The sequence below is a fragment of the Melospiza melodia genome, chromosome 6 (genome assembly GCF_035770615.1).
Source record: "Melospiza melodia melodia isolate bMelMel2 chromosome 6, bMelMel2.pri, whole genome shotgun sequence".
Taxonomy (NCBI): Eukaryota; Metazoa; Chordata; class Aves; order Passeriformes; family Passerellidae; genus Melospiza; species Melospiza melodia.
In genome coordinates this window covers 75,744,932-75,765,109 of record NC_086199.1, presented here as the reverse complement: position 1 = coordinate 75,765,109, position 20,178 = coordinate 75,744,932, and the positions used below count along the sequence as shown (strand labels likewise).

Sequence of the window (20,178 nt, the reverse complement as noted above, 5' to 3'; positions counted from 1 at the left end):
ACCTAGAACAGAGGCTAGATGGAGTTAAAGAATAAAGTAGGGATTTATTAAAAGGCCTCAATGGATGCACCTTGGGCAGCATAAGAGCCAAACCAGGGCTACACCCAAGATGAACCTAAAATGGTCACAAAATGGACAACCAGTCCATGACAGCTTACGTAAGGGCAAAATTCAAAGTTGGCTTCATAAGGTCAAGTTGTTTAACCACATTCACTAACACACTACTTAGTCTGTGTTTAGTCCTTTCTTATGTATAACAAGTATATTATCTTTAATCGTATTGTTACTTGGTAACAAAGTTCATCTCATAATTATTCTACTTTTTAATTACTGTTCTTTTTCATTTGCATTTTAATTATTGTTCTTGTTCGTTTACTTTTCAAATTCAAAGGCTCCATGGTGCAAGTTCTGCTTGGGAAACACATGTGGCATTCCCCAGGGATTGTATTCCATCACAGCACACAAGTTACTTGTTTTACATACTCCTAGCCTAAGCGTGAAGAAATTTGAATTGTTTCATACTGTAATGTAATCAAATCATGGAGTTTGTTCCTAAGATAGGATAGGCAGCTCCAGAACAGAGGGTAAAACAGCAGTTACTTGGTTTTGCTATGTGGAATAGATGGTCTTCCCATTGTACATCCCTTTATTTATGTTGTTTATGATGAGTGAGTCTGAGTTTCTTGCTTTTACAAAAACCCCAAAAATTCTCCTCTTCGTGGGTCTGTTCCAGTTACTAAATATCCAGTTGTGGTTTTGGTGAAGGTGTCTATACCCTCATTCATACCCAGCATCATTTTGCCATTATGCACTCCTGAGAATCTGTGCCTTGCACCAGTGTTCCTTTAGGGCTGGACAAAGGCAGCCAGCTGTCTCTTCCAAAACTAATTGGGGCAAGTTTGGTTAAATTTTTAAGTTTCAGTCCTCCATGGGAAGTTCTTAGACACCTACCCTGTAGATGTTCTAGTATTTGAACATGGTTGCACAGTGGCATCCTTTGCCCTGAGACATGCCTGGGGGTCTGTCACACAGGGATCCCCTATAACATTTCAGTGTAGCTCAGGCTAGAAGGTTTCTTTTTAATTGAAAGAAATAAAGCAGCAGCAACAAAAGACTGCGCTCTTGTTTCTGTTGCATGGTTGTGGAGATCATGTTTGTACTACTAATATCTCCTGTGATGAGATATTAGCTTTCCTAACTGATGGGTGTTTGTGCTGGCAAAGTACTTGAAGGAATGTCACCACCTTGTTGGAAATGACATTGGCCACGCAGCAGGGGCCAGTCTCCTGTTGCAGCCTGTGACAAGCTGGTGCCCAGTGGAGCTGCAGTGCTGGTTCAGCCAGTATTGGAATTGGGCTCTACAGCACACCACAACAAACCAGATGTGCCAGCTTCTGCCCAAGGTGCAGAGCAGGTTCCCAGCTGCTGCTGCTGGCCTGTCTCACAGCCCTTTGGGCAAGAGCAGAAATTCCAGCCCTCACCACCTCTGCCAAGCACAGCCCAGGCAGTTATTCTCTGCCTTCTATGAGTAGCCTGCTGGTTAAGATGCAATTAGTGCTTTGAATTTCCTCACTTCAAATCTTGGCCAGTGGTTCTGTTAAGTGAAAAGGAATACTTGCAGCCTTACGTTTTTATAGTACATTGATTAGATTCATTCTTGTAGGGGGCAAAAAAGAGCATCTAGTATTTCCATACCTGCAGTAGGCTAACACTAAACTCCTATAAAATTCCCACCAAGATTGCTTATACATACATGGGAGATGTTTTAATGAATTTTTTAAGTAGATAGAGGGGTTTGTGTTGTGAGAAAATGTGTGATTCACCTTAACTGTTTAATTTTTAAAAATTCCCTGTAGATCAGCAGATTCTTGTGGGGAGAAAAAAGGTCATCTCTAGATTCAGTTTTATTGTCTGGGCTATTACAGCTGTCATAAATTAATTCTCAAGTTATCTTCTCTGCAAGATAGCTGTATAGTATAACGAATTAAGATTGAGCTCTTTTTTGAAATTTATAATCTTGTTGAAATGACAGAGAGCTCATGTGGTATACAAGGTCAGTTGCTATGTTATATATAACTCCTTGTTTTCATCTCCTACTGTTCTTGCAGGGAACTAAAAATGTTTTAGACAACAGATGTGGAACACTTAAAATATTTGGAATGTGTGGGAATATACTGAGGGACCACCTGTCCTGCAACGTGTAGGACAGAATTGGTTTGTGAGCATTATTGGTTACTCCTGCAGTGAACAGAAGGACTCATATATTAAAAGTAAAGCAGAATGAAAACCATGGGGAGCTAGGTTGGATTTACTCAAGGAAACATGGGGAAGAAAGTTGAATCCACAAGTTAAATATTTCTTAATACTTAGCCAATAATCCACGTTTGAGTTTCCCTTAGTAAGTGTAGCCTGGAGAAGTTACTCAGTTTTAGGAAGCTCATGGTTAAGAAGAAAAGAAACAGAATTTATCTGATTTAACCTAAAATAAGGTATTTTATTTATTGTGTATCTACTTCCACTAGTCAGATCCTATCTATTTAGTTACTAATTAATGATTACAACTAGTAATGACTGCATTGGCTATCCTTTGTGAAACCAACACAACCTCACAAATTATTTATTTATATTGTAGAAAATTATGGCTTTAATAATAATTGGATTGCTAAGGATGTTGAGGTGGTTTGTTCCTGGTGTCTATTTTTCTACACTTTTACTACTTATTGACTAAAGTAAACAAATGCTATTTCACAGATGAGGGAACAAAGGCACAGATAGGATCAGTATGTAGCATTTGCATTTCTTCATTTGGAGTTCTGCCATGAGAGCACCCACAGTTCTTTATTATCTTTTTCCTTCAATGATTTTTTAAAAAGGAGGATATTAAAGTTGAGATGGTAGCCACTAACCTGCCTCAGGGAAGGACTGTGAAGATAGTTAATGTTTATACCATATACCCCCTCTTTCCCTCCCTGCAACTGTAGGGTGAAGCTGCTGTTGCTCTGGTCTCCACTGCAGTGAAAAGGGAAGGTATCACTCAGTGTTCTGCCCATAGGCAAGCTCTGGCTGGGAAACAGGCAGTGCCTTAAGCATGAAAATAATACAGGAAATCAGAGAGAAAGTCACAAACAGAGATTCATCCCTTCTTCTATGGACTTGGGAAACAGTGGTGTCCTGTTGCATTTAATGGCTCAGGTTCCTCTTTAAATTTTGGGTGTAGGTGTGAAACTGTCCTTCAAAACTGAAATCTCTGTGTGATAGCACATATCCAGAGCTGGTGAATGAAACAGCTGTTGGTGCACTCTTTTGATAAGATTAATAGAAAAGCCAGGACACACATTAGCAGTGTTTCCCACAGCAGGTACATTTTTCCCTGCCCTCACATGTAATGGTTTTCTTCTGTATTCTATGCAAACAAATTACAGGTACTCTGAGAGCCACAATTTTTAATTTCTCAGCCTTTTTGCATGCAAAAATCCAGCATTAATGATGCATTTTTATGTTTAGTGTTCTTCATAGTTTGCTGGAGGGAGATCTTTGTGATTAAAGGAAGCAGGTTTCATTGAGCCAGACTTGAGCTCTGGCCTGTCCTCTTTTTCACCTCCCCTTAGGGCAAAGACCAACAGCCTGAGGATGACCCCTTTGAGAAGTTTTTACCAAAAAGGAAGATGAGAAAGGCTGGACAGGCTCTTTCTAATGCTCTGTGCTGGAGCCAGGAAAAAGCAGCTGTTTCTAGCCTTTCTGATGTTTGGGGGGGGTTTTTTTTTGTTTTTGATTGGTTTTTTTCCCTTTCCTGGTGGCTGGGATCTGGGCTTGGTGCCATATCTGTTTGTCTGTCTGTCTCATGTTGTTTTTCTCAGGGAGCTTCAGAGGCCAGTTGCCCATAGTCAGTTGCTGGGAACAGAGGTTGTTCCTTGTATCGTCTTAACTCTCCATGCCAGAATGTTCATGCTTGAATAGGAAACAGCGAGATCTGTCAAAATAGCCCTTTTCTTTAGGGCTTTGAGGCTGCATTCTCCATGGCCATCTGTTCCCTTTCACCCTTTTGGACAATGTTGCTATTTGAAACCAACCACTCTTTGCTCTCTCCCTTTCCCTTTGCCCTCCCCCTGCCCCTCCAAATCTGGGGAAAAAAAATTGTTTCTGGCCCTGACTGGCCTCTGGAGGATTCAACCATTTTTTTAGTCCAAGGATTAAAAGTGATATTTTGCAATTTTTTTATTTTTCACTGACTTTAAAAAATGTAATACATCTCAGGAGAGAAGAGTCACTGCAGTCAAAAGATCAATTTGGATTTATGCATTAGTCTCCACAGAGCACTTTGGTGTCTTGTCGCTGCCTGATGCAGACTACCGTGAAAATTTGGCACATCTTGGAATATTTTGCATTATAGCAGGAGCGGAAGGAACCTCCTATAGTTAAGGGTGTATAACTGCTTCCCTTCTAACCCTCTGTCATCAGTCAGAAAAGCTTATCAGGATGAAATTTTCCAGTCTTGGTTGTTGTCCAAAATTGAATTTATTTGCTTAATTCAGATAAAGTAAGTAATTCCTTTTTGAGAGTGAGATGAAGAAAAAAAAAACCCTGCACCTCCTCTGCGTCAGGATGGGTGACTGTGCCATGCAGAGAGGGACTGACTAGCTGGGAAACTCCTGGCAAGTCTGTGTCAGTTAGAGAGTGAAGCCAGACCCCTGTAATCGTCAGTCATTTTAACATACTGCATGTTTCATACTGCCTCTGTGTGTGTGTGTGTCTAAATACATAAATATATATGTGTTTTCAGCTTTGGAGGTGAGTCTGAGCAGTGAGCCCTGTGGTGTCTGCATGTACTAAACTGTTTTGTCGTACATCTTACAGTAAAAGGGATCACATTTTCTAGCCATGGGTATATTGGCTGTGCAATTTTAAAAAAGTGAAAGTGCCCAGTTAATTTATATTCAGAAGCTACTCCAAGCTGTGTTTTGAAGGTGCTCTGAGTACTCAGATGCATCTGCTAGGTCTATATGTAAGGTTTGATGGGCCAGCCCAGAAGATGCTTTGTCAGAGAAGAGGTTGCATCCTTCATCTTGTGTCAGGAACCACTCTGTGCTGAGAAATAGATACAGCCAGAGAAACCTATATGGGCAAGTGCAGACTCGTGGTGAAATACCAGTTAAGAAATGCTACAGTCAACCGTGATGGTACCCATTGTGAGAAATAATTGAATCCGTTGTTGTGTTTGAAAGGCAGAGTTGAAATTGCGCATGGAGGTTTTTGCATTTAATATTTTCTAACTTTTATGTTCTTAGTCATACCACCAAAACATTCTTCCAGTTCAGCTTTTGTGATTGATAGTATTAAACATTTGGCCAAATCAGAACTCCAGATGTGAACAGCTGAAATTTGCAAACAGTCATCTCTAGCCCCCAAATGTTTGGCTGACCTCTGTTTCCGTGTTGCAAGCTGAAGGAGGATTGCTTCCTTCTGGAATTTCAGTTTTGATAACTCTGGCTTATGATCCAAGCTTTACAGCTCTAAAATTGTTGTTTTTATTTACACCTAGAGGGAATTCTTGCAACTCTAATGTATGGGACCAGTGTTAAGAATGCTGCAGGCTAAATTTTCAAAGAAATTATGCTGGTCATCATGCAAAGTAAAGCAGTTTGCTCAGTTTGAATTGCAATCTTAACCTGAAGTACTATTTAATACTGCTTTTTAAACATAGTCCTTGTGGTTTTCAGGCCCACTGTGGAGTTTTAGTTATTGCATGTTTCAACTCGCTGTATAAAGAAGCTGTCACTCAATTTGAAAATTATTTGGAAAGATACTACTAAAAGTAAAAGATACTGCTAAATATAAAAAGATACTGCTAAAATATACTCCTGTGCTCAGGAGTAAAAAGGACATATACTTAATTCACTAGTTCAAAGCCATGTCACTAGGCTGTGATCAGAAATCGTTATTAATTTAGACATTTTATGCTGAGTATATTGCAAAAATCCACCCCAGTGTGGGCTGGCTGTCAGCACTCGTGTTCATTGAGCCAGCTCAGGTGCTGGCAGAGACCCGGCTGCAGCAGCACAGTGCTCCCCGTGGCTCCTCAGCAGGATATATTCACCAGGAAAGGGGTCAGTGCTATTGAAAACCAGCTTGCATACACCCACTGTCCTTTTCTGTCTGCCATGTGGGCACACAGCACCGGCCCACTCCTCGGGACACGGGCAGCCGTGTCGGAATCACCCTGGGTAAATTAGTGCTAATTGGTGCTTTTATTGGCCACTTTGCTGGAGACCTCGTTGTGCAACAGAGACTGGACTCGCTCCCCCTCCTGCTCCCACGGCCCTGCTGCGCCCTGACTCTGAATTCAAGGTTCATTTGCAGACTGGAGTGCTGCTGCTTTTGCCTGCACTGTGACAGTTTCCTGGGTATGAGAGCTAAATCGCCACGACACTGTTTCTTTGCCAAGACATATTTTATGGGGAAAAAAAAAATGTTGACTGTGAGAATAATCTGCCTGTCAGACTGCGACATCTTAACGCGACCATGCTGCTGTGAGCTGCATTCTGAAACTCACTGCAGTTTCAGAGCTCTGTCTCACTCTCCTCCCCCAGCTGTATTAGCTTTTGTTCTGCCTTTCTGGGATTCAGCCATCGAGGCTTCAGGCTGTTATGGAGGGGTGAGTGTGACAGCAGGCTTATTCAGTTCTAGTCTGGAGAGTTGGGAAGTGGCAAATCCAGATGATGGGTAAACACTAGCAGAGAGTGATGAAGTTTAGCAGCTGAGATGAACCACCCTGGGAAAATCAGATGTGATAATGCCATGGCTGTGTAGGTCAGAGGGCTGAGGCTTGTAGCATGCAAGGCGTCAGTTGCTCTGACAGTGGGATTCTAAATCTCATTTCTTTATTCAAGATTTAAGGGACCTACATACATGTAATTCTAGCATTCTGCCCCCTCCCTCCTACATACCTTCTGATTAATATCATGATCTGTTTAATTCCCTAAGGGAACTTAAGCAAAAAATTGCAGCAATAACTTGTAGCATGATTGGTGAGGTGATAATTAAAAGCATTTTCTGGATCACAGGGCCCTAGCATTGCCAGATGCCATGATTGGGCAAGCTTTGTTTTTCAACCTATGTATCTTTTATATGTGCAGGCGAGCAAAATGCCAGATCTGGGTTGTTTGGGTTTTTTTCCTTCCCTTAGTTCAATGGTTTGTGATTTTATTGTCTAGTCTTGGAGAGACAGGAAGAAGTGACTGCATAGGAGAGGTTCAAAAGAAGAAGCTGCTTTAAGTTTTAATGACAAGCAATGTGGGAAAGATCTCTGGATACTGAGAGAGTAGTGTAAATTAGCATAATTTTATATTTTAGAAAAGGAAGGAACTTCTCAAAGACTGCTGTTAGGGTAAAGAGGTTTAGCTGAGGGGTAAAAAATTTATCCTTGGTTACGGAAAGAAATTGGCTTAACTGCTTTCTTCTACTTGTGCTTCACCATCTCTCCCAGCAAATCACTGCTTGTTCTGTCATTTGCAGTAGCACTGCAGCAATGATAGAGAGGTGGAAACTCACCACTTTGTGATGTGGTGTCAAGCAACAGAGGCAGAACATTTTCACCAGTAAAAAGAAATATCTGTTCCCAAGGCTCTCAACTCCACAATTCCCTGATTTGGGCCCTGTTTCAGGTGCTGTAAACTACCAGCTGTCTTCCCACCTCCACAGGTCTCCTGAGACCTGATTGTTTTGGTCATGGCTGGAAGGTTGTCTGGCAAGAAATCAGACCAGCTGGGTTTTTTTCATTTCTTAATGCCGATTCCTTTTTTAGGTCATCAGGCAGGAGTCTTCATACTAGCATATGTGTGTCTCTCTTTCTCTACTCAGAAGAGAATTGTCATGAGCTCACTAATGAGTTCAGTGGAGGAATGAGATCTGGTGCAAACCACACTGGTAACAGTAGGCATGCTGGTGTGGGATTAAAAGTAAACCAACAGTTCTCTGATGGACCCTTCCTAAATTTTGAGCAGTATGAAGGTCCCTGCTGATTTTTTGGGGGTAGAATAAAGGTCAACATTACTTATTTGAAAAAGCTTCTAATGTTTCATGAAGAATACTCAAAGTCCTTACTTATACACAGTTATTCTGGCCTTTCACATATTTTGGTATATTTTCCCTCATCCCTTAAGGAAGATTCTTTGTAAGTGGGGAATAAGCAGCAGCAGCTAAGAGACTTGTAACCTGCAATTCTCACAATAAGAAGATCTTTAGGTCAGGAGCAATCTTTTTGTTCTCTAATTGTCTAGTGGTTTGCATCTTGAAGATGAGAGCTCTAGGCGTTATTGCAATGGAAATAATGAATGACTGGGGGAAAAAAACAGCAAAAAGGACCTTAATCTTGATCTAATATCAGATTAACCATCATTAACCATTCAAAATCACCCAGAGCGTGTACACATAAAGACATAAATATCATAAACAAAAAAGTGTGAAAACTCACCTGTTTGGAGCATATGAGATAATTGAACTCTGTTCTCCAAAATGAGAAGTGAGCTCATTCCCTTTCTATTGCATTCAGTGCTGACTCCATCAGAACTTTGCACCTGGAGTCTATAAGTGGCAGTTTTTGGTCTCGTTGTGATGACGATGGCTGAATTGAACAGCCTGTTTAGTGTAATCTCAAGTCAGCACATAACACACTTGGGTTTTTTCTAAACTGGGGATTAGTAGGTGTTTACACTTAATTGCTTGGTTTGCTAAGTACATTTTGATGACTGTGTTGTGAAAAAAAAGGAAAACTAAATTACATGTTCATTGATTACTGAACGACTCCAACTTCCAGATAAAATATTTCTACTTAATTGAAATTTGAAGTGATATAGAATAATCTGACGGAGGGGGGGAGGGTGTAGTTTGTAAAGATTTAGAACTAGGAGGTTTTAGAAGTAAAACTGTCAGATTCCCTCTCATAATAAAAGGGAGAGCATAAGCATTTTAAAGTTTTCCCATGGCTAGTCTTGTGGCCAAGCTTGATTTCTTACAGCAGCACCTGTTTTTCCTGCCATTAGTCCTAAATAATAAAAGGCTGTATGAAGTCAGTAGTGTTAGCTGAGCAGTGCAGAGAGTGAGACAGTCACCACTGCAGGGTAAGAGAATCAGAATCACCTTTTGACTTAAGAAAAAGCTGTGGAGAAGGGCAGAAGGCATCAGTGGGAGTTTGAAGAGTGCAGTGGTTAGTTACTTCACAGATGAGTTTGTCCTGTGGGTTGTTTTTTATTGTGTGATGGGTTTTTCCACCATTGCGTATTTTTATACTTGTACTTTCTGAAGAGGTGACGATGGAAAAATAGATTAGGGGTTGAAGGGGATTTTTTCTTCTGATCACATTGTTAGAGATCTGCACCAAAAATACAGACAAAAATAAATGCAATGCAGGTGACAAGTAGTGGTCTTTGAGCTCTGCCAGTGAACCGGAAAGCTGCACAGCCTGAGTGAGAGGAAAAGTACTTTCATTCTTATTGCATGGCATGCTGGTTTTGTTGAGCTCAGTAGTATAGTTCTTTATAAATATTTTCTTTGTACTTTCAGAGAGATTTTTTTCCTTCTTTTTGATGGGCCAGGCTTTTATCAGGATGATTTGATGTTAAGATTTGAAAGATTTGGGAGCTTGTTGCTTCACTGTTTTGTTATTTCACTGTCATTTAGTTCATCAATCCATTTTTAACATTTGATGAGAAAATATTTTCAAATTACCAATTGATAGACATTGCAAAGGGCCCAGTGTTGGGGATGAACCTGCCAGGCAATGATTCGTCCATCTGGGAAGAAAAAAAAATCAATATGTGAGAATGTGGACAAGGTGGAACTAATTGTTCTGCGCAATTATACCAACAAGGAACATGTTGGGGTTTTTTAATCATGACTGTAGTCACATTTTGCCTGCACAGACCTCTTGCATTAAAAAACTGTTTTAGGACATTTGTTTCATTTGATTCAAGATACTGGTCTAGTTATCGAAATTTTCCTCTGATAAGAAACTAATGGAACTGAAGTGTCTTTATGTCTAAATCACCTTCCAACATACTTGCAACAACTGGGACTTGGTTACATGAGGATTTAGTCTCTAAAATGTACCACCTTATATGCAGAGGACAAGAAGGTCTTTGAGACCAGCTCTGTATTTGCAGTGCTCTGGTTGGGCAAAATAGAATAATCCCAGAAGCACTATTGAGCTGAATAGATTTAACCCTGCTGTTCCCTCCAGTGAAAAATGGAAGGTGAAATAAAACCACTTTCCCCATACTGCCTAAATGGGTCATTTCTCTCAGTGACAGGGAAATTACTTATAGAAAGTTTGTTTTGATTGCATTGATAGGCAAACAAAATTAATCTAGTTCTCATGTATAAGAAGGGCCAAGTGTCGTGGCCCAGTTCTACTGACAGTTCCTTCCTGGCCAGCACTGCGGGCCACAGTTGAAGAATCACCCTTTCTTCTTTGTTTTTCCCCTGGTTGTGGAGAGGCATTTACTTTGCATTTGACTCAGACCACAAGCAGCTTTATTTTCACTTGTGACAGCTGTTCAGTGAGAGTGAAGCAGCCAGTTCCTCCTCTGTGTTTGCATTCAGAACAGATACGGTGTCTGCTGGTGTCTGCTAGTGCTCTGAAAAGTTCACTTTCACAGGAGACAGTGGAACAGGCATCTCATACAGTCCCTGGCCTGACTGCTTTGAAGATCGGTTTCATGCTATTTTTTGTGAGTGTGAGGAAGGAGGGAGTGTTTACAGGAATTGAAATCACCCATTTTACTAGAGCTGGACCTGATACAGAAAGCAGGGAACTGTTCAGACATCTTCTTCCAGCCTTCTAACATTCACCTTCTCTTTCCCTTGCTAGGATCCCATCTCTGTGCTTCTGGACACCCCACTCCCTTACTGCATGCATATACTGAGATGTCACCTTTCTCTCATCTGTTTGTCAGCTCTGTTTTCTTACTTTCCCTAATCCCTGCACTCCCTGTAGCACCTGTGTCCTGAACAGAAACCATGATGCCAGCAGTGACTGGAGTAAGAACTGGCTTTAAGCCCACTGGAGACACTGGAGCTGCTGCTCATCAGCTGGCTGCACATTGTGGGTGCTGTGGAAGCATCTACCCCTCAGCATGGATAAGCACTCTGTACCACTCTGCTGTGGTTCAGCTTGGAGAGTCTGGGGACCTCTGAGCAGAGACCACAATCTTATAAGCCTATTTTCTTCTTGGGCCAATGTTGGTGTGATACTCCCATCTCTAAGCATGAAAACATCATGGTTTGGAAGCACAAGGCAATGCATACTGGAAAAAAAATCACTCTCTCTGAGCAGTGTTATTTATCCACTTCCTTTGTCCAGTTCATTAATGTCTAAGTAGTGGTTGAAATAACAGAAAAGATAAGTCCAAGGTTTTTTTAAGGCCATGTATCAACATAAATCTGTTTTCTTAACATATCCTCTTTCCTTCCTCTGAGACATTTACTATCTTTTTGTGTTTGGAGCAAGAAGAAGGAATGCAGCACATGTTGTCACTGCCCTTGAACTTCTTTGCAAAGCTGGCGCTGCTTCCTCCTGTTTGCTTCACTTCTTGTCCCTCTATCTGCCTCATGCATCAGCTCACAGGAGGATCCCTTATAAAATGGAAACCTTTTCAGTGAGGCAATCCCTTTCCCCATGCAAAAAGTCTTTGCTGTAAATTTGCTCCAGGTTTGCTAACTGCTTTGCACCAAAGTAATAAATTTTAATAAGTTCACCGAAAAGGATTTGCCCTCTTCAGAGAGGGGCTGACACAGTATGGTACAGTGTGCTTTCTCCTGTATAAGAAAATAAAATAAATTACAGCAATTAGCCTGTACTGCCACAAACCTTACACATTTCTGTTCACTTTGGGACAGGTTTTAGGCCTGAAGGAATGCAGAATTTGGAATTGCTGAGGAGCGATATCTCCATAGCATAATAGTGGCAGGTTCCAGACATTTAACCATTTAAATGCCTGGCTCAGGTTTGCAACAGCAATATGTTACTCCTTCTGTTACATAATAACAGATACATGACTTGAGGGAAGTTTGGGTATGAATTTTGTGGCTGTTTTATGCCAACATTAGCTACTTCTGGAAAGTCTGGGCCCTTTGCAGTGAGGAGCCCACCAGCAGGGATGCATGAATTGCTTCTTGATGGTGTGGAATGGTGGGTCCCAGCTCTAAACAGGGGTACAGGGGGGTACAGTTACATCAGCAACATCTCCCTAATTCTTGGCACTTATTGTTGATGGAGACCTCACACTACAGTTGTACAAAAACATCCAAAAGGTAGGAAGTTAATGCAACAGTGCTATCTCTTAAGTGCTATTGGTAATTACCTAGCTTAGGGAATAATCTGAGATGTCTGATGAAGTTTCAATGCTGTTTTCTGTGCCACAGTCCTGATGCAGTTTGTATCATGTTTACCTTCAGGATCTTCTGTGAGTGGGAGGAGGGATTCTGGTTATGTGACCGCGGCCCTCGGCAACACGTGGAGTCACAGCGTCAACACCAGGCTCATCCTGCAGTACCACGACTTGCCAGCAAGACAGGTGAGAACTTAACAGCAAAGAGAATTTAAATAAAGCTACACCAGCTTGGCCACACGGGCTGTGTCCTTCAGCCTCTCTGGTAATGCTACAGAACCAGAACTTGGCAGTTGAGAGCCCAGTCACTTATTTGGGGTGGAGGTTGGTCAGTGTCCTTTGCTTTTAAGGGATGACCAGCATTTCAGTGCCTCCATGTAATAGGATGGGCCTTTATGAGTCACAGTTGGTACAGATGTACAAATTTCTTGAGCCTTTAGAGCATTCTACATCATGGAGATGAAAGGTAATCCTTAAAGTGCTTTCTTGCACAGGAATTTTAGGACAGGAGGAACCTAGTCTTTTCACTGCCATGATTGTTTTGCTGTCGTCTGTCTACTCTTTGTGCCCAGTTTCAGCTGTGACTGTTAGGACACGGAGCACTCTCTTTTCTATGACTGCTGTTTATGAGTAGGAGCTTGCTGCCTACACCAGTGAGCTTAACTTTGAGCAGTAAGTATGGCACCAATTTCCCAGAAATGTGCCTGCAAGTAGGAGAATAGTCACCCTTTTCACTGAGAGATTTTATGTTTAAGTGAAACATAGTAGCATCTTTCACTGCAATCTTCACCTCTAAATTTAAAAAACTGAGAAACTGAGAGACCAGACATTTGGGGTATGGTTGAGGGAATGACTTTTTTTTTGTTTTTAAAAACATCATAATGCATGATTTCATCTGTCCCTTGGGATATCTGTGGTTATAATCTCTTTTGGCTTTGTCTGTTCTGTTTTTGCATTGATGTAACTCTTTCCAAAGGCTGTGACCCTCAGTCTTAATGTTATTGATTTCCTACCAGTTAAAGTAGAGAGCTGTCAGAAAAATTGCTACGTGATGTTTGTACCATCTTACTCCTATACCATTACTACCCACGTGCATTCAGGTTGGTGCTCCTCGGTTTGCTGTCACAACACGGAGTTTCTCAGTTTTAAATTGCAGTCTTCAGAGCCAGAGGAGAGGAAGCCATCTGGTTTAATTGGAGAATTATTTATTAGAAGTAAAATTGTAACGATAGCACTCCTGTTTCTTCAGTAGTCGTGGGCACTTTGACTACTTCGAAGCAGTAGCCTCTGGACTTTGAAGTAGAAGGTTAAGTGTGTCAAATGCAGGTAGAAAAGGCATCTTCTGTATTCACTTCTGAAGGCTATGCATAGAAGTATACTCTTACTGCTGCTGGTTTTAGAAATTTTCTTATGTACTGCTTCATATTCTGGTCTGTAATGAGTTCTCCTTTTCTACGGAAATAGTAAGTTTGCAAAATACAAAGCTGTTCATAAATTTCCTGGATCACTTCAGAGTTACATGAGAGGTGGAGTTGGCTGAGGGTAAAGGGCAGAAACTGGGCTCTGTGCTACTTCATGATGCACAAAGTCAGCTAAAACAGATTAAGAACATTCCTCTGGTAGTGGAAAAAGGGAGACAGCTTTCCTAAAGAACATTCAAATATTACTTGTAGTTTTTCCTGATTTTTTTGAGAAGGAATAGATCACAAATGTATGAAAAATTGTGTTCAAGCCTTTGAAACTACGGTCTGCTTAATAGAGTTTTCCTCTCTTCCTTACTGGATTTATCAGGTGCACCACCTTGCTTACAAGTGAAGCTATGTGCTCATTCTGTTTTAATTAGGCAAAGGAACTAAAGCTACAGTGAAAAAAAACAACCCTAAAGTAAATGTTAATATATATTATTAGAACCAAAGTAATTTGAAACAGGTGTGATACAAATAGTGATGTGCCTGTGAAGTCCATTCCATGACTGAAATGGGATATATCCATGATGTCCTGTAGGTATTTTCCTGTTGCTGATATCTGTGTCCTTTTTCCAGATAAATTCTTGTTTCTTAAACTCATGGAAATATTTCAGCTAGACATGCAGTTTCCAGTTAGAGGAAGGCATCTGGAGTTACCCTACCTATGGCAGCACTGTATTGATCAAATTACTATCATTTTACACACATGTGCTCCTTTATAATTGCTTTAGACCCACTTTCAGAAATGAACTGTGAATAAAGGTGCCTCAGTTCTTGAGATGCCATTTCAGTCATCATGAAGTGGTTCTGCCAGGAGGTATTAGATATCAGTGCTTTGAAAGCCAGCACTTTTTAAGGAAGCTTAACAGGAGGATTCAAAAATTACCAAGTCAGTAATCACATTTACAAATTCTCATACTTAAAAAAAAAAAACCAACAAAAAAAACCTCTCAGGATTCCCAAGACTGCTGAAAATCATTGAGACAGGCTTTGTGATGACTTCAGCTAGCTCCTCAAAGGAGTCCCATCAGGCCCCATAGATTTGTAGGGATCCAGCTGAGGCAGCAGATCCCACACAATTTCGGGGTCAGCTGGGAATTGATCATTCTCACAGTCATGGTCCTCTGGCTCAGGAATAGAGGCCCTCATGGCTCATCATCCATGTTGAAGATGGAGGCAAGGAATGCATTTAAACACCTCTGCCTTGTCCGTATCCTTGTTTGTGAGGTTGTCAATCCTCATCCTGTAATGGGATGAAGTCATTTCTATGCTGCTTTTTGCCATTAACGTACTTGAAAAAATCTCTTTGTATTGTCCCCCACAATTCTGGCCTGCTTAATCTCCAACTGACCTTTGACCACACAAATTTTCCCCCTACCATGGCCAATAGCATTTATGTATTCTTTCCCTGTCACCTGACCTTGCTTCCACCAGACATACATGTCCCTTTTCCTTCCACAGTGGATACAATTCATTTTTTCAAAAGGTAAAATTCATTCTTTAGTCAGTCACTTGATCTCCAGAATGTTCTCTTTCTGCATCTACTTTCTCTCTTTCTTTCCCTGGAGGAACTGGGGCAGTGGTGACAGTCTGAAAGACTTTCCCTCATTGTATCTGACTTCCAAGGTAGTAGAGCTGGCGTGCCAATCCTTGCTGCAGAATGCCACCCATCAAGAGAAAAAGCACTTCTTGAGAGACACTGGGCCAAGGGTGGTGTCCTTCAAAACACAGAGTGATACTGTGATTGTTCAGGAGCATTCAAGCAGCCTGTTTTCCAGAGCTGTGGTATCTCCTGGACAGCCCACTGGGCTGCTAGATGCTTGTTCTTAGCCGTGCAGTATTTGTTTCTGGGAAAACTCATGGACACAGTCCCCGTTCCTGAAACCTTGGGGAATGCCAGGGCAGCAGGTGGCAGAGCAAGTATGTAACAAACCTTAGGAAACTGAACATAGAATTCCTACACGGTTGGGATTTTTTTTTATCTATTAAGTAAAAAATTTATTTTGTTTGTCCAGTAGATATTTTCCAGCCAACTATCCCTTTTTCCACCCCACCCTTCCTATGTCTGGTGAGCATTAATAAGACAGCAGCCAGTTCAGCAAAGTAATGAAATTTCTGGGATGTCCTGCCTGCCTGAAAATTAGTTAGGTTTGCTTTATTGCTAGGAGAGGAACAGCTTTCTGAACAAACAGATGAACTTTGCTCTTTTGCTTCCTTCTAGAAGCCAGGGTTCTGGTTTTTGTTTCCTCCAGGACAGAAGCAGCACCACTGGGGGAGGGCCAAAAGAAATTTCCAGTCTGCATTTAAATTCATTTATGTCACCAAAACCCACAAGCATGGACAACAGCAGGAGTCTTTTAGCTATTGAGGTGGGACTGAGCTGCATAGTTTCAACAGCAGCACAGTGGCATGAGAACATGGGAAAAGTTAATTGTTTCACACAAATACCTTCATGAAGGGAATTATCTTTATAGATGCTGATACCTTGTTCTCCCTAAGCACTCTTTTAAGTAGCTAACCATGACATTTATTTTCCTGAAATGCATACATAAACATGCAGACTCTTTGAGTTCGGGCCAAAACCAACGGGGCTGCGCTAGAAACTATCAGACTCCTCAGTTACCCCTATGTGTATAATTATCCTTCCTTCCTGAGCTGGAGTCAGCAGGCTTTACGATTATTGTTTTTCACGTGTTCTCATCTGCCTTTGGTAGGGTTAAATACATTGCCATGCTATATTTAACATTTTGTTCATGTCCATTGGAGGCAGGATGCTGGATTAAATGAGACAGTGCCCAGATCTGGTATGGCAGCTTCTATGCGCCTGGTTTATTTTATAATTTTCAAGGGATTTGTGAGGCTCGTAGTATTGTGTTAATCTCTGTAACATGTTTTGAAATTCTCTTGCTGTTGCCTGCAAATTGACTGGTGGTGCACTTTATCCTCTTGTCCAGACAATTGATGAAGAAATTAAATAGATCTGGCCCTAATACAGCCCTGGGGAGCACCACTGGTGGCTGGTCACCCACTGGATGTAGCACCATGCCCCACCACTCTGTGGGCCCAGCCACCCAGGCCGTGTTTCACCCAGCAACCAGTACACCCACCTGCCCATGGCAAGCCATGCTCCACATGGGAAACTGTGTCAAAAGCTCTGCTAGTCTAGGTAGTGACATCCCCAGATATGACTTAATCCACTGAGCAGGTCACTTGTCATAGACAGAGATCAGGTTGGTGGAGCAGGACCTGCCTTTCCCAAACCCATGCTGTGTGGGCCTGGTTCCCTGGTTGTCCTGCAGGTGTTGTGTGCTGGTGCTCAGGATGGTCTGCTCCGTGAGCTGCCCCAGCACCAAGGTCAGGATGACAGCCTGTATTTCCCAGCCCTCCTCTGGCCCTCGTGGATGGTGCCCCTTGGCCAGGTTCCCGTCACCGGGAGCTCCCCAGGGCTGCAGGTGCCTGGTGGGCAGTGGCTCTGTGAGCTCCTCCAGCAGCTCCCTCGGCGCCCTTGGGGGATCCCACCTGGCCCTGCAGACCTGTGTGTGTCCAGGTGGCAAAGCAGGTCACTGGGCATCGCCCCTTGGGTTATGGGGGCTTCATTCTGCTCCCCGTCCACGTCTTCCAGGTCAGGGGGCTGAATATCTAGAGAAAAACTGGTTTTAGGATTGAGATATGGGCTGAAGCTTTCAAGCTGTGCTGAGTGAGCTGTTGGGCAGGAATTTTCCTGGTGAAATGGTAAAGTGTGAAGGTAAAGTGTTTCAATGCATAAGTGTATGGTGACTCATTCTCAATGAAACAAAACAGAACAAAACCCCCTTATCTCGTTCACACTAATGCCAGACATAACTTTTGTTGTGTCCTTGGTTACAGACCAGCTGTTTCATCTTGCTCTGCTTACTATCATATGAATAAGCCCTGAATAAGCATTCCAAAATGACTGTGGTGAAGTAACCCTGGTGCTTGCTGTGTGGGAGGAATGGCTGGAAAAGAGCAAAGGGGAGTCAGGATTATGTTTTACATTTATGAGATTTGCAATTATTTACCTTACATTTTTTATCATGTTAATAAAGCATTCCTTTCAAAATGTACAAATATTGGGCTATAACTTCACCAGGAGATGGCTGAAATTGGAAATGTTGTAAAGTGTGTATCTGTTCTGAGCCATCTTCTTATATAATATGCTTATCATATGGAAAGTCAATTCTGTAAAAACACAGAGTTTTTTTTGATAGTTTTTTTCAGGGTAAAAGTGATGGTGTGGAGCCATGAAAGGAAAAAAATAATAGGAAATTTTACAGAAAAGTAGATTTTTTTCAGGTGGTGAGATTAATTTTTTAGAGCTCTTCCTTCTGTTTCTTTTGAAAAAATAGCTGTGAAAAGACTACAGAAGCACATATTCAGATTCTGCAAACCCTTCCATGTAAAGAATTTTTTTTTTTCCTAGGATGCACAGTTTACTTCAGAGACTTGTGCCTCTCCTCAACTATTAATTGAATACTTTGAATCAGGACACAATATTGTTATGGCTTTAAATTTACATGCATGTTTGCAAACCACATCCTTAAAAATACATAAATACGCTTATGGGGTTTTTCTGATTAAAGTGCTGTCGACTGATAACCCTTAGGACAGAAGTCTTTTGCTTATCCATAGATTATATACAAGCATAAGCAGCAGTATAATCCTGAAAAGCATGAGAACAGTATGAAACTGGACACAAGGCACAACTGCAGCATAAACAGATGGTTATCAACATAGCATGATACTGACTTAATCCAGCAAAGTGCCAGATGAAAGGGTGCCAGAAAAACAGCGAGGGTTCATTAGCAAGTGTTTGGAGCTCAGACATCACCAGGTGACTTACTTGGCTGACCTGAGTGTTTGTTCATGTCTCTCTTTGCAGCAACCCTCCTTCTTAATGAACTTTTGGGGAGTGCTCACACAATCTAGCCATCACCGGAGCCCTGTCTGTGTTCTGGGTGTATGGCCCTCTCCTGTTTAACAGGACACTTTCAGAGAATGTTTCCATCATTCTTGAACAAGAGTTCACTTACTCAGGTGCTTATAAAGCACGAATTAATTTATTATCTAGGAATCTAAATAGAAATCAAAAGGCTCTATGTCAAATAGAAAAGACCAGAAGAAACCTTGAAATAGTTCATCTTGTTCTCTTCTCTGTTATTTCTTTAATAACTACTGCAAGTTTTCTTAATGAGGGTTATTCTGCTGTCAGAGCTGTACAAGCTTCAAACTCACTCACCTGTAGTTCAAAGCATCCTAAAGAGAGAAGCAGGGACATCTCTGAGGCAGAGGGGCAAACTCAGTCCTTAGGTTACACTGAGGTCTGCCTGCTGAGGCTGGTGGCAGAGGTGGGCTCGTTCTGGGGGTGTCTTTGACCGACAGACCAGCCCACTCTCAGGAGAGGCTGCTGCTTGGTTGCTGCTAACCTACAGAGTCACAAGTTAGCCATCTCCTATTATGTCATATTTTCAAATTGCTATGTAAAAGCATTTGCAGACTGATCTCTGCAGTGCCCTTGCCAGGTGCTCATAACCGAGGAAACGGAATCATAACTGAGCTTTTGCAGCTGGGAGCAGAGCTGGAACCTTGTCACTGCCATTGAGTGCCAATAAGCCTGATCTTGCTTAACACTTATTGCCTTTGTTTCAGGCACTTGCAAGTCCTTGTATCTCCTGGTACTGTGTAGTGAAGGCACTCCTGCTTCCTTGTGCAGCTTCTCAGGGGACTAACTCACCTGCTGAACCGATGTTCAGTGTGCTCACTGAGTTCAGTCTGAACCTCTCTCCTCAGCATGCCATAAACTTTTCTTCATAAGCAAAGGTTAATGAAGCAGGGACTGTGACTGGAGCTTTATGGCAGAACTTTTTCTTTAATTCCTTGTTTCCAGTTTCTATTTATACCAGAGGTGATTTTTCTAAGCCTCAGCTCTAGAAGTCACCCCACATTCCTCTGTCTCTCCCCTTTGCAGACATCAAAACTGTTCTAAACTGCAAGTACCCAATGAAGACAGTAGCCAGCACCTAAATTTTTAGATTGTTAAAATGCTTGTCTGTCCTCTTATCTTCAGTAGTGTTTAATGCAAAATTTCTAGTATTATCAGTACCTTTTTTTTCTCTCTTTCAAACCCACCACAGAAAATAGAAATGTTACCTTGATGAGATGTGATCTTAGTCACAGAGATGCTGTAGTTTTAGTTTTTACATATTTTCTCAGCTCTGTAACTGAGGATATGGCCTTTTGCCTTGGTCTAATTGATAACTGCACACCTTCATGTTAATCAGATAGAAATTTTCAGAAATTTGGGCTGTACC

General features: G+C 41.6%; 1 protein-coding gene across 1 annotated transcript in view; it reads left to right on the top strand.

Annotated features, from left to right (window-relative positions):
* RAD51B (RAD51 paralog B) overlaps nucleotides 1-20,178 on the top strand; it is a 385,935-nt gene that overhangs the window by 223,624 nt on the left and 142,133 nt on the right. The window contains exon 9 of the mRNA XM_063159287.1: nucleotides 12,451-12,569. Within this exon, the coding sequence (XP_063015357.1) occupies nucleotides 12,451-12,569 (119 nt within the window). The remainder of the gene's footprint in view (nucleotides 1-12,450; nucleotides 12,570-20,178) is intronic.